The sequence below is a fragment of the Chlorocebus sabaeus genome, chromosome 23 (assembly GCF_047675955.1).
Source record: "Chlorocebus sabaeus isolate Y175 chromosome 23, mChlSab1.0.hap1, whole genome shotgun sequence".
In the NCBI taxonomy this organism is placed as follows: domain Eukaryota; kingdom Metazoa; phylum Chordata; class Mammalia; order Primates; family Cercopithecidae; genus Chlorocebus; species Chlorocebus sabaeus.
The window spans coordinates 32883168-32898139 of record NC_132926.1 but is presented as its reverse complement, the minus strand read 5'-3'; the positions used below and the strand labels follow the sequence as shown (position 1 = coordinate 32898139).

At 46.8% G+C, this 14972-nt stretch overlaps 1 protein-coding gene across 2 annotated transcripts in view; it reads left to right on the top strand.

Annotated features, from left to right (window-relative positions):
* ABLIM3 (actin binding LIM protein family member 3) overlaps window positions 1-14972 on the top strand; it is a 117324-nt gene that overhangs the window by 54347 nt on the left and 48005 nt on the right. For both annotated transcript variants that reach the window (XM_008014924.3, XM_038006196.2), the window contains exons 4-6: window positions 3436-3619; window positions 5595-5707; window positions 12340-12466. In XM_008014924.3, the coding sequence (XP_008013115.1) occupies window positions 3436-3619; window positions 5595-5707; window positions 12340-12466 (424 nt within the window). The remainder of the gene's footprint in view (window positions 1-3435; window positions 3620-5594; window positions 5708-12339; window positions 12467-14972) is intronic.

Genomic DNA, 14972 nt, shown 5'->3' with positions numbered 1-14972 from the left:
TAAAGTAAAGCAAGGGAATGGTAAACACATAATTAGGGACAGTATGGGACAGAGGTGCTCTTACGGAGAGGAGAGGCTTCTAAGGAATTGGCAGTGTTCTGTTTCATAAACTCAGTAGTGGGTACATGGGAGTTATTTTACTATTCTTTAAACCGTACATATATATTTTATACATTTTCTCTATGTATTGTATATTTCACAATGAAATGTTCTAAATAATGAATTAGATCACCCTCAGGGACTCTTCTAACTCTTGGATTTTGAAATTCCATAAAATCCAGTCTCATTTGAAAAGTTGAAAATCACTAAAATTGTATCACAGAGTCTTGGACTTTCTGATCTAGGTGTGTCCTCAGTTAACCACCCAGCCCCTTCATCTTACAAATGAGCTCCAGAGAGCTGGGGTAACTTTTTCAAAATCTCCCAGCACTTGAGTGCTAGAACAGGACCATGGACAAAGGTCCAGTAACCTACAAAACAGCACATTATTCACTGACACATTCCGGGGCTGTGTGCAAGCCCTCCTTCTGGGCCTTATATTTACCTTGAGCATTTATACTGGATTTGCTCAAAGCAGTTTTAACGTTCAATATTCCATTCCATTGTTAATCCATAGGGTCTGCTGTTTTTAATTGGTAGACTTCATTTTTTTGATTCACAGAATAACGACTGCCCCAGGTATGTTCATTCCACATCAGTTCCGTACTGCAAACCCTCTCCGTGGCTTTCCTGTTATTTGAATGTCTGGCTCCACTCAGCCTCAGATCCATCTGTCTTGCTGGTCGGGCTTGCCTTCCATCCCTGTGCTCCCTGCTGTATTTCCAGGAACCCCTGAGAGACTCATCAACCTTTACATCCTTTCTACCAAAAACTTCCTCCTTCAGTTCCTTGGGAGAAATAGAGAACTGATTGTTCCAAGTTTTCCTACGGTCGCCTGGATTTCTCCACTGGGAGAGGTGGCTCTGGGGGTGGAGTTGGCAAGGGAGACAAAGGAGAAAAAAAAAAGGGAAAAAACAGGAGCTGTTTCCAGTGAGGTTGTAGGCCATGACCTAATTGATTCCACAGCCATGAAGTCAATTGCTCCACCACCTGCACGGCCCAGAACAGCCTGTGCTCTGGCTTTGCCTGCTCGTGAGACCAGACATTGTTTGATGTGATTAATTTTCATAATGCCTGATGGAAGATGAACCCTTCCCAGATTTCTGCCACCACCACCGTCTCCACCATACTCCTGCCTCTTCATAGGGGTGGAGTCAGGGGTCACAAGCAATGCTTCACACTGAGTTTAAAATGTTTAGGTGTAGAGTAAGCCCTAAAGGAAGCTTTTCTTCTCATAGACTTACAGCATGGCAGTTCTACTCAGTGATGAGACCAGAGGTTGGGTGGTCTGACTCTCAGACCATTGTGTCTCCCACTGTCCTGAGCTGTTCCCCCAATGCAGTGACTTCTGAACCTACCTCCTCCTCACTCAGCCTCACCCCTTAAGCCTCCAGTCCCCAGAGGTGAACAAACACTTATGAAATATTCCTGGCATTGACCTAGCACTCTCTCTTATTTTTATCCTGGCTGCTTTTGTGAAACAACTTTCTCTGTTAAAGGTGAGGTAGTATTTGCTGGGGTGTTTTCACTCAGTTCCAGGCTGACTCTTCAGACTTATAGGCTTGGTAACTATCTTATTGGTTTTCCCATCATTGATCACCCTTGAGAAAGCTGACTTGTACTAACCAAGTCCTCAGGAAACTGATGTAGAAAGCCAGAATACCTGTTCATCAATGTAGACAAGAGGTGTGACCTTGAGTTGGACTGTTTCATGGTGGCCTGGCCAGCACCTGGCCTCTCAGAGGCAATCTAGCTGGAAAGTCAGTCCATCAGACAGCAGCCTCAGAACCAGAGGAGCTGGTGACAGGATTTAAATGGGCCCCCCAGTTGCCTTCCACTGATTGCTAACCAGCCCCCTTCCTGGCTGGCACATCCTTGCTTTAGCTGCTCGGTACATTCAGTGGGTTACTACAGTCCTGGTGGCCCTGCAAGCCATTTATTCCCTTGGAAGAAATTTTGCATCTTTCTGCTCTGCCCATCGTGTGTTCATGTCACAACTTAACTCCTTACAGGAAAATCTCATATTTCTAAGTCGGGGTGGATCTCACATAATTCAATTTTTCAAACACCTAAAAATCTACTTGTTTTTCTGTTTTGTCCTACATTTATTTCTCCCTATTATCCAAAAGAATATTCCAAGAGACTTTATGAAACGCCTTGTAAAATCCTGTTGCATCTCTGTTCAAAAGCCATCAATGTAATTGATCATTTTTGCAGCTGAGTGATGGAGAATTATTACAGTCTTCTCCCATTTTTATATATGTTTGAGATATTTTTCTAAATTTTTCTAAACTAGGGAAAAAAACATCCATGGCTCCTCAGTATCCTACAAAACCTAATCTTCTTAAACTGGATCCAGGCCTTCCTCCAACTGGTCTGAACAATCTTTTCCTGCGTTACTTCTCACCACTTCCTACAAACACCACCCCTACGTCTAGCCTTCACACAAATCAAATATCACTTGCACCTTCCTGCCTCTGTGCTTTGGCTCATTCTGTTCCTTTAGTGTTCAACTCAGATGCTACCTCCTCTGAAAAGCCTCCCATGATCCCTTGCAACCGACAAGGCTTCTTTCTTCTACCTCATTCACAGTCCTTACTGCTTGCACTGGCTCTGTGGCCCGTCACCGACGATATGGGACATTTTTTTCTATATGATCTTGTCTCTGCAGCATTTTTAGCTCTTTGAAATTCAGGGATTGTGTTTTATTATTCCTGCCTGGGAATAGACACCCCTCACTCCTTATGGCTATGGTGAGCACAGATTCTAGACTTCAAATCATCCATCCCATTGCCATCCGAAGGTATCTCCAGGTTGGGATTTGGAGCATATGGTCCCCACACTGCTCTTCACCTGGCACAGAATCATGCACATAGGAAGTACCCAGGAAATGTTTAACTGAGTGGTTCTTTTATTACATTCATATTTCCACCAGCTGTGCAGCCTTGCATGAGCTGCACAGCTTAAACTTTAAACTTTTCATTTGTGTATTGGGAGGAATGTACACATCAGTGCTTCTTAGTGTGCATCAGAGTCAACCTAGTGGGGCTGGGGAGTGCTGTTCAAATGCAGATGCCCCGGCCTCAGTCCCAGGAAGTCTGATTTAGGCCCAGGTCTCTGGATTGTAAGAAGCTCTCAGGGTGATACTGATGCTAGTGGCCTACTGGCCATTCTTTAAGGAATTCTGGCACCAAAGGCCTGTGAAGTCTGACATGCTACCATTCTGTGGCCACTCATGACACAGTCAGACACCAGCATTTCCCCCGATGAGGACCTTCTGCTTGCAGACCCTCCCTGCACTCAACCTGCCGTTGTTTTCCTCCTTGTTTCCCCAAGTATGTGGCTGTGGCCTGGCCCAGTCAGGCTTCTTCTTCAAGAACCAGGAGTACATCTGCACCCAGGACTACCAGCAACTCTATGGCACCCGCTGTGACAGCTGCCGGGACTTCATCACAGGCGAAGTCATCTCGGCCCTGGGCCGCACCTACCACCCCAAGTGCTTCGTGTGCAGCTTGTGCAGGTGAGCGGGTGACCAGCAGGGACTGGGACCCTCTGCATAAGCCCCCAGGGCAGGGGAAGACCTGGCTTTTTCCAGGAAATTCTGGGGTGTACAAGGTTTATGCTGGGCATTTAGATTTCTGGAACCTCAGGTGTGGAGGGATCTGATGGGCCAATGGTTTTCAAACACTGTTGCATGTGAATCTTTCTTATAAAATACAATCTGATCTAAAACACTGGTTTGTCCTGTGATAGGCAGAGTGAGGATCTGTACCTCCAAACTCAGCCTCCCAATTCCTCTCAAAAGGCCCCCAAAGAAACCACTGAGTCTCTCAGAAGTCAGTTTGGAAACTGTGGAGCAGGCCCAGCTTCCCACACCCTCATCCACAGGTGGGACAGGGATGTCTGTTCATAGCCTTCCTCCATCATTCTGGCACCACTTCATGCTGTTGGAGTGACCCTGGCAAGTGACCCCCACCTCTGTAAGCCTCAGTTTCTCCACCAGTAAAATGAACGTCAAAGCCAATCCAACCTCACTGGGTTTTCTTGAAGATTAATGAGATAATGATGCAAAGACATTAGCTCAGTGACCAGTATGTGAGAGTGTCTGTTTTTGTTATTCCTTTTATTATCATGATGATAGTCATCTGCCTGCTCTCAGGACATCTCTTGGGATGGAGAGCTCATCACTACCTCCTGCTTCACCCTGTGCATCTCCATCACTTGTTAATTCAGCAAGTGTACATTAAGACTTCACTGAATGCCAAGCAACACATTAAGGAGATGAAAAAATGAAGAAAGTTCAGCCCTGCCCACAAATACATTAAATGTTAATGGATAGCTCTGATTACGTCATAAGTAAAGCATGATTGGAGTATATATGTATTTTTTTAATTGGGAAAGGAATGTATAGATTAATTATTCTCCCCACAAAATAACCACCACTTACCAGTTAGAGTAACTAGAGTTTCTGATTGAGACTAATGACACAGTGTGTAAGAAAACGTAATCCTCTCATGGAATTCATTAATCTACTCAGCTCTTAAAACCTGAGCCCTGAGCCCTGGAATCCCAGACCCATCAGAAGTTAGCACAGAGGGTTCCTATGGTACAAGATGAGGTTTCTGTCAAGCCCCAGAGAGATGAGGTGACTCCCCAAGATCATGCGATGTCTTTCTACCACAAGGTAGTGGCTGAGCCACGATAAGAACACAGCTCCCCCAACTCTTGACCCAGTGCTCCCTCCGTTGTGCCACAGTGCTGATACAAGGGCAATGGAGCCCCTGGGAGCCAATGTTAGGTGCTGTGCTCAGAGTCCTCATAACAGGCATCCCACTGCATGGGCGAGAGCAGCTCAACAGTGGGCGTGGTGGTGCCCGGGATTCTGTACACGGTTCATAATTTAGTTGGGGAGGCAGAGCCTATACCAATTTGAGACTCCTCAGCTGTGGAAACTGAATAAATCCGGAGGAGGAGAGGAAGAGATTATTTACAGACTTACAAACTTCCTATTGGAAAGGGGGATTTTGAAAAATGCCTGAGTAGTAAAAGGAAGAAATTTTGGTAAGTTTGGGAGTTGAATGAATCCTTGACATATGGGAATAGATCAAATTGGGATGGAAAAATAAGTTTGGGAGTTGAATGAATCCTTGACATATGGGAATAGATCAAATTGGGATGGAAAAAGTCCTTCCAGGAGAGAGAACAAGTATATGAGGAGTTAGTAACCTCTGCTTCTTACAACCCGACATGTAAGCTCAGATAAGCATCATGATCTGCCCAAAATACACAAACACCCCAACTGGGCTCCAGTTCTCGCCACCAGGCCCCTAATTGAACAGTTTAGTTGGCCTGTCACTGTGAACAGCATTTGAATTTGTGTGGTGCTCTAGAAGTCAAGCTGTATGTGTTACCAAAGTGCTTTGAGCACATGTGTGGTCAGCTACAGAATCCCTCAGAAGAGGGTGTGTTGAATTTCTCCCTCATCCCACTTGCAGGAAGCCTTTCCCCATTGGAGACAAGGTGACCTTCAGCGGTAAAGAATGTGTGTGCCAAACGTGCTCGCAGTCCATGGCCAGCAGTAAGCCCATCAAGATTCGTGGACCAAGCCGTGAGTCCTCCCCATGGGTATCTCCCTGTCCATGGGTGTGATCTCCCTGGGCTCCCCTTTCCCAGCACTGCCAACTGCTCCCACAGGCCTGGAGGGAAGTAGGAGAGGTTCGCGACCTGGAGGCCTCCTGCATCATGACCCTGTTGGTATGTGGCCCAGACTCACAAGTTTCACAAGCACAATGCAGAGAAGAAGGGCTGCCTGGCCATAAACAGTGGTAGCCAGTGCCACATATTTGCCACATGGTATGCCTCCTCTGGGACAAGCTGAGTTCCTGATCTTATGTCCCACGGATACCTCAATAGGGCTTATCAAATGTTTTTTCACCAGTGGCTCTGAATTTTTACTGACTCCACTAATAAGAATTGGCGGACATGGCTTACAGAAGAGGTAGTATGGGGTGCCCTGGGAGCAAACCACAAGAACCGTGTTAGTGCCTCTTAGAGGGTCCCATAGACCACCGCATCAGCTTCACTGTGGGACTTGTAAAAATGCAAATGTCTGGGCTCACCCTGCACCTCTAGGGATGGAACCTAGGAGTCAACATTCCTAGTAAGCTTCCTGGGTGATTCATTTGCTGTTCCTGAGATTCAGAACCACCATCTAGGGATAAAGGAAGCATCTGTCATGCCATGATGAATGTTATGTTTTATCACCAACCACAGATTTGGAGGGAAACTGAGGACCAGGAGCGCGCCTCAGAATGGTCATTCTAATTTGTGGGATGTCCATCCCACTCAAGTGTGCCTAGTGATAAGATGTCTCAATCGTTGTTCCCAGATGCCCTTGGCAGACTGCTGCTGCACGTGCCCACACAAACATAGACCTGGCCCCCTGGGTCTTGGTAAGCCACACTAGGCTCCAGTGTTCTTTCATGTTATATGACACTCTCACTGGCCTGGACAAGAGAATCAATGAAAACCCATTAGCCTCCTGTGCTGCATCACTGTGCGGGTGCAGGGTGCTGTTGGTCATGGTACCAGCAGAGTCAGCATGCTGGGCTGCATCCAGCCAGAGAGAGTGAGCAGAGACCACCCCGAGTCAGCAGGGCTTAGCTCCCAGGGGCTTCCCTGGAGTCCGTCCAGCTGTGGTGAGCTGAGGAGAAAGACAATGAGAAGGCTCCCTCCCTTGCCTCCTCTTCCTTTCAGCCAAATCGGATCTGTTCCTGGAATGTGCACAGCCCTTCCTTTGGCGTCCTTGATGATGCTCAAGAATAGATCGCTGCTCCAACCAGGTTTCCATGTCAAGGTGGCTGAGTGCATACAGTGTTATCCTTCACAGCTCCTTGAAAGCATCATCCAGAGTGACAGAAAAACAAGGAGGCTGGGATGTGGGACCACGACCCTGTGGCCAGTGCTGAGGACCCCAGAGACTGATGGGGCCATATGTGAGGCAGGAGAGGGAGAAGTGAGCCTGAGTTGGGAGGCTGCCAAACTTCTGCATACTGCAAAGCAGTCACGAAGCCTCCCTGAGACTCAGTTTACCCAGTTATGAAAGAGGGATAGAATTTCCTATCCTCCTCACGGGAGTGTTGGGGAAAGCAAATGTATTAGTTCGGGGCTCAAACTAGGATGCCTTGCAGTGTATAAAATGCTCTATAAATACAGAGTGAGGGATGATTTTGGTGTGGAGGTTTAATATAGAAAGCACACCAAAAGAGATTGCGATTAAGACTCCTGGATCAGTTGTTACTTCCCCTAGTTTGGGTTGTGTGTTACTGTATGCATTTGTGCTGCACCTATCACCGACTGTGTTAGATGGGATAGTTCTTCAGCTGAATGTGGGAGTCTCACATGTGAGTGCGTTTTCAAAGAAAGGCTCCCAAATGTGTCCACCATAATTTAGATGTTTAGGAGGTGGAAGAAGGTGAGGAAAAAGTGAGTCAAGAGGAGAAAATGAGCACCTGGGCAATTTCCAGTGGGGGCATACTTAGTATTATAGCTTATCTTGTTTCTCACAAAGTAAAGACATCAATCCATGGATCTACAGTGATATGTTTTACAGAAGTATTTTCTCCAAAGGTGGTCACTATTCATGCTGCAAATGCAAAGTAGCTCCTGACTAGATGGGGTGCTGGAAGGCCTTCTGAGCTCCCATGGGATACAGGAAACCAAAGCCAGGTTTAAGAGATTGCTAAGAAAAAGAACATATCATGGAAAAGGAAAAGAAGAACAAAATAATTGGGTTTTTTTAAGCTACAAGTGTGACGTTTCATCTCTGGAGAGTAAATAAAAATGTTTTGGAAAATCAGGAGCAGTGTCTACTTCAAAGAGACCAAGAAAAATACTCAAGAACTATCAAGAGAAAATAATTATGTTACCACAGGTAGAAGAAATGTTTCCTCACCAGCCTCACTGAGAAGAATCAGCAACAGTAGCAGCAGAAACCCCACCACCACCACCACCTCCACCATCACCATCACCACCACCACAATAACCATCATCATTGCAAACACTGATTGACTGTTACTATTTCCAGGCACTGCACAGACCTCAGTGAGAAGAATCAGCAGCAGTCTCAGCAACAGCACCACCACTGCCATCACCATCATATCACCACCATCACTATCATCACTAACATCACCACCATTGCCATCACACCACCACCATAACCATCATCATCACTAACATCACCACCATCACTGCCATTGCCATCACCATCACACCACTACCCTCACCATCATCATCACTAACACCACCACCATTATCATTGTCATCACTACTACCATCATCATCACAATCATCACCACCACTATCTTCACCATCACTACCATCATCATGAACAATACCATCAATACCACCACCATCATCACCACCAACAACACTGTCACCAACAACGCGATCACTACCATCATCCCCATCACCACCACCTCCATCATTACTACCGCAATAACCACCATCATTGCTAACACTGATTAACTGTTACTGTTGCCAAATACTGCAAAAACCTCATTGAGAACAATCAGATGCAGTAGCAGCAGTACCACCACCACCACCATCATCACCATCACCTTCTCCACCATCACCACCATCATCATGACCGACACCATTGACACCACCACCACAATCACCACCAACACCATGTCTCCACCAACCGATCACTACCATCATCACTACCATCACTACCCTCATCACCATTATGACCAACACCACCATCACCATCAATACCATTGTCACCACCAACACAATCACCACCACCATCACCATCAATACCATTGTCACCACCAACACAATCACCACCACCATCACCAACACTAGCATAATCACCACTATTACCACTATCGCCATCACCAGCAGCAGCAACACCATCACCACCAATATTATTACCACCATCACCACTGTCATCATCATCACCACCAACACTGTCAGCACCAACAATACCACCACCACCACCATCACCACCACTAACATAGATTATTACTATTGTCAAGCACCTCACTAAGTGTTTTTTACAGAAGATTTCATTTAATCATTACAACAACCCTATGAGGGAGATAAGAGTGATTATTTTATAGATGAGAAAACTGAGACTCAGTGAGCATAAATGACTTGCCCAAAGTCACCCAGATAACGAATAATGGAACTAGAATGTGAGAGCAGCCAGTCTGGCCTTAGATCCTATTCCCTTAACACCCTGTACCAGAGACATGACTTGCAACTTGGGAAGTGTCTAGTCTTCCTGGATTAGTTGCCTAAAACAAGGTACGGAGCTTGCTATGACTCACAAAACCCACTCATTTTTGCTGATTTAAATAGAATGAATGACACAGTCTAAAAAAGATAAAAATGACTGTCTAATGTCTTTAGGAGGCCTCAGTTTATAACTGAGGGATCTGTGAGGGACAGGTGGTAGCATCATACATTCTGCCAGCTGAAGACTGTAATTTTGGAATTGAGAGGAACATATGGAGGAGTGGACAGCTGGCTCTGCAGACACCAACTTGGAACAGGGTGTGGTTTTCCTGATTCTATTTATTACACCAGACCCACGGGCTCCCTGGTGGCATGCCTGAGGCTCCACTGGTGGTCAAGAGTAAAAGGAGGAAGAAGAGGGAGAAAAGGTCCTAATAAGTAAGAAGCTGATATAATGGGGGAGCAGCAGTATAACCTAAAAAGAAAAGCCACATGGAGAAGACGTCCCAAAATTCTCACGGAGAATCAGCAGGCTTCCCTAAAAAAGACTATCACTCCTGACTTCAGAACAGAGATTGGGTAATGCACAGAATGTGGGTTAAAAACAGGAGGATATGAAATAATAATGACAACAACCACTTATTGGATACATATGGGCCTTGTGCTAAGGCCTAACGGGCCTGATTTTAATTAACCTTCACACCAGTGTTTTAAGGAAGATATTCAGATGAGTAAGTCTGGGCTTAGAGACCACACAATTCATAAGGGAAGGACCTGGGATTCTCTCCTAGGCCAACTTCCCACCACTCACTCCAACTCTCAACCCAGCCTCTAACCACTGTGCTGTACTATCTCCTACAGCTTAACTCAAGGGGCTAAATTCATCTCAGATGTACTACTGAAAGTTGAAGAGATAGGATTCATTTTCATTACTAGAATGTAGCTATGAAAGGATCCAGCTATGCAATAAGTTTTTTTTGAAGAAATGGAGAATTGGGTTGTTTGCCAATAACATGTCTTTCTTCGTGGAATCCACAAGTGAATTTGTTCAGTAGATGACCTTGTCAAGCAAGAAAAAGTGTAAGGAATAAAGAAGAGAGAAACTATAGTTGTCTTTAATTCTTTGAAAGAACTGTCATATGGGAAAAGAGGTAGATTATTCTTGATGCATAAGAATGGGAGCAGTCACAGGAGTCAAGTCTCGGCTCCATATAAAGAAGACAGTCATGACAAGCATACCTGTCCAAGAGCAGAGTGGACTTCCTCACCACCCCTTCCTCAGGAGTGGTTAAACTGCCCACTACTGGAGGTAATTAAGCAGAGGAGGAGTGCCCACTTGTCAAGAATGCTGTAGGTACTGCACTGAGTGGGATATTTGACCAAATACTCTGTGAGCTCCGAACCCCTGTGGAATGTTGAGGCCCTGTTGGGGAGGCCCACAGAGATACAAGTTCAGTATTAGTGGCCTAGAAAGCTTGACCAGGTGTCTACAGTCCTTGGGTTCATCTATACTGAGCATGGACAAGTCATTTCAGATCCCTGTCTACCTATAAAAGAGAAGGGGGTACCTGACCTCTCTAAGCTATTGCATTCTGAAGTCTAATTATTGGGCAGGGGGTGCAAATAGACTTATAGACTTACCCCAGGAGAATAGAAAGGAAAAGAGATAAATCCCAAAACTCTTTCTTCTCCCAACCCCCATCTGAAGGCTTGGGGCTTGAAGTGTTTTGCAAGTAGAGACCTTTCTGCCCCCAACTTGTACTAAGGGATGTTAGAAAGGCATGCAACAGCCAAGAGGTGGAGTACTGTGGGAACTGACTCATACAAACACTTCATCAGGGCCCCAGACCCTCCGCACAGCTGGCTGGACCCTCCACCCTTCCTAGATTTGCAGACACATCATCTTTTCTTCTAGGACGGTCTCCCAGCTGGATGTGGGGGCTGTCCAGCCAGCATCCCCTAACTTTACATGCAGTTTCTGCTCTCCTCACTACTCCCAAGTGTGCATTCGTCTTATGGAGCCAACAGAGAAGTTTTTCCTCTGGTCAACTTTGCCCCATGACCCTTTCCTCCTCCAAAGTGGGTCATCCAGTTGGCTAGGCCTGAATTCCCAGCAGTTGCCAAGTGCCTTGGATGTTGGCTCCATTTCCGGACCCTCTCCAGACATTCATTGAGCAACAAGCTGATGCTAGGCTTGGCCCACATTCTGTTGGCCCCAACTCACATTCCAGGGTGACCATGACAGGGAGTGAGAGCACCTTTCTGGTTTGGGACAGTCTTATCAGACCCTATAATCCTTGCCACCTGGGAAGGCACATGTTGAATGTGTGAAGCACAATGGGGAAGGGGTGGGCATGGAAATTCTCTTTGTTGCCTGGGTACCATCAGGCCCATTCATTCATACACATTCAGTAAATATGCTTTGAGTTCCTGTTATGGGCTGAGCACTGTGCTAGGCAAAGGAATAGGTTTAACCACAAAATATAAACACAGCCCTTGCCATTGAGTATATAGCCTAAGAGTTTGAAAAAATGTATACTTAGCCCAACCCCAGGCGCAGTGCTTCTTAAACTTCACTCTGCACGGAGGTCTTGTTAAAATTCAAGAGGTCTGGGTGGGGCCTGCGATGCTACACACTGTCAGCTTCCAGGTGATGCTGACACTGCAGATGGCAAGGTCATGGACAGCAGCAGAGCTTAGTTAGCAATTTGAGGAGGGCTGGAAGCAGCGCAGGGTCCACTTTCAGTGAACAATGTGGTCTTGATGACAAGCAGGGAGGTCTTTCTTTCTCCCCTACACCAAGACCCCTTGTCAAGAGGCCAGGGCTCCAGTGGCCTTTCCTCTCCCCTGGGAGAGCCTCTGGGCAGCTGCCAGTGTCAGGGTGGGAGCAACTATGGGAACACTGGCGTTCAGGGAGGGGTTTCCTCAACGTGAGCCTGAGATAGCAGGGGTCAAAGGGCCCAGGGTGCTTTGCTCAGCAGTGTCCTCTTGTCTCTGCAGACTGTGCCGGGTGCAAGGAGGAGATCAAGCACGGCCAGTCACTCCTGGCTCTGGACAAGCAGTGGCACGTCAGCTGCTTCAAGTGCCAGACCTGCAGCGTCATCCTCACCGGGGAGTACATCAGCAAGTGGGTCCCCCTGCTCCCGCCCCAGCTGCCTGGGCATCTGCATTCTGTGGGGCCTGCCCCATCGGGCCCATGCCCACCTCCAGCATCATCTCCCTTCCCTTCCATCTGCTACTGCACTCTGGCCAAACGGCATCTTTCCCAGAAGCCTCTTTCCCCTGTGGGTTCCCTCTGCCCGAGACACCCTCCCTGTTCCTCACACACCTGCTGGCCCTTCTCTCCCTTCTGGTCTCGGTCCCCATGCCTTCTCCTCCAGTCATCTCTCATTTACTGCCCCATTTTGGGCCCTCAGAGTACCTTGTTTGTTTCCTTCACACAGGCTGCCACCATTGATAATTACATATTTATCCCTGGTAACTTTGTAATAATGCTAGTAATACTACCTACCGTTTATTGTGCTTTAATTATGGAGAAGGAACTCACTACTTTGTATCACTTTAAATCCTCATAACTGCCCCTTTGAGGAATTGATCCCCCCTGAATACTTAGACTTGAGAGAGTAAATAACTTGCTCCAATAATAGTGTTTAATCTCTGTCCCCACCAGGACAGGGGCTTTGTTTTAATCACTGCTACATCCCCTGCCCTGAGAGCCACGCCTGACCCACAGTCAGTAACATAGTTGCTGAATGAATTTAATGGAAATGACAGGAGGTGATGGGTGCACAGGTATCCAGAGAGGCCAACCTCCAGTGACCCACACACTGCAGTATTAGACAAGCATCACCTTGTTGCTAGGCCCCAGGGACCACATTTATATACTCAAGTACCTAAAAGCAATTATCAGCACAGACCCTTTGTCACAGCTTTGATACCACATGACCCCAGACGCTTCTAGATGCCACTCTCTGGCCTGATGCCAGGCAGTGGCAAGCACACAGAGCTGCAACGCACATGCTTCTCCTGTCAAGATGCTGTATTCTAATATGGGAAACATATGCTGCATTCATGAAGAATTATGACACCAGGGAATGTGTGATCAGGAGCCCAGACAAGCTTTATTCTTTAAGACCTTTTTGATCCTAAGCGACAGAAAACCCAACTCCAACTCAATTAAAAGCAAAAATAGGACTTTATTAACTCACAGAAATGGGAAGGCCAGAGGCACACTGGCTTCAGGCATGGAGGAATCCAGGGGCTTAAGGATGTCATTAGTACTTCAGAAGTCTCTGTCTTTCTCTATCTATCTTTTTGTCTCTCTCTCTCTCTCTCTTTCTCTCTCTCTCTCTGTCCCTGTCTTTCTCTGCTGTCTTCATGGTGGATTAGTTCTCAACCTGGTCCTCCCCAAGTGCTAGCAAAGAAGATTCCCAACACTCCAGGCTTTCATACCAAGCCTAGCAGAGGAAGAGGCCTCCTTCCCGGGAACTCCAGCAAATGTCCCAGGGCTGCCTCTGATTTGGCCACTGTTAGGTCACATACCCATTCCTGACCAATCACTGACCCAGAGGATCTGAACCCTAGAGCCAGAGAGCAGCCCCTGGTGACCCACAGGGACCTCAACTGGAAAGGGGTGGCTTCCAAAGGGAAATCCAGGTGAGGTACTATTACCAGCAGAAGGGGAAATGGATGCTGGCCAAACAACACCTGCCTGTGTCCAAGATAACAAGTAAAGGGCTGTGAATATTCAGAGAAAAAAGAGATGACTACTAACTAGCATGAAGTAGAATCTTGAATCTCTGAGAGCTCCATGGAAGGTAAGGTAAGACTCAAAAATGCAAAGAAGGAGAGTTTCTAGGCAGAATGGCCAGCCTGGGCAAGGCCAGGGTGGTAGGTGAGTGTTGGACCTCTCCATCCTGTATAGGAGCTCAAATATGTGCCCAGGTGAAGCCGGATCCTGGGCTGCATAGGTGAGCTGAGGTCACATCACCAAGAGCTCTCGATGCCATGCTAGCAGGAGTTTGGCGTTCCCCTCTATGCCTGCCAAGCAAGGAGTGCCTTTAGTACGTTGCTGGCCAGGAGTGCTTAAGTCTGGAATCCTAAATCAGAATTCTCTAGGGACTTAAGGGATTGTTCAGAGCTCTTCTCAAGGAGGCCCAGCCCAGATTGCCTACCACACCTGGTATCTCTACAGCCTAGCTCTGGGCCCCTTACCTGGCTGCTGGCAGAGTGGCAGGGGACTCAGAGGCACTGGCTCAGGCATCAGATGCCGAGGGTAGAAGCCCAGCCTGTGTGACCTTGGCAAGGGACTCCACTGCTCAGAGTCTCAGTTTCCTCATTTATAAAAATGGAGAGAAGATAATCTACCCAAAGGGTTGTGTAAGGGCTCAGAGATCTGTACTTAACACCCAATAAGTGCCCAGTAAATACTCATTTTACCATCCTCTTTTAGAATTGTGTATTGCTAATTCCCCAAGGCCTCACCAACAATGGATCCAAAAGAGATTGTGTTGGCATTTATACTCAAATCTTGTTGGCTCGTCACATCCACCTTCTAACAAATGACTTTTTCTCCCTGCAGAGCTATCCTCCCGCACCCACAGAGTGAGAACCTGATTGAGCGGGGGAGGAAT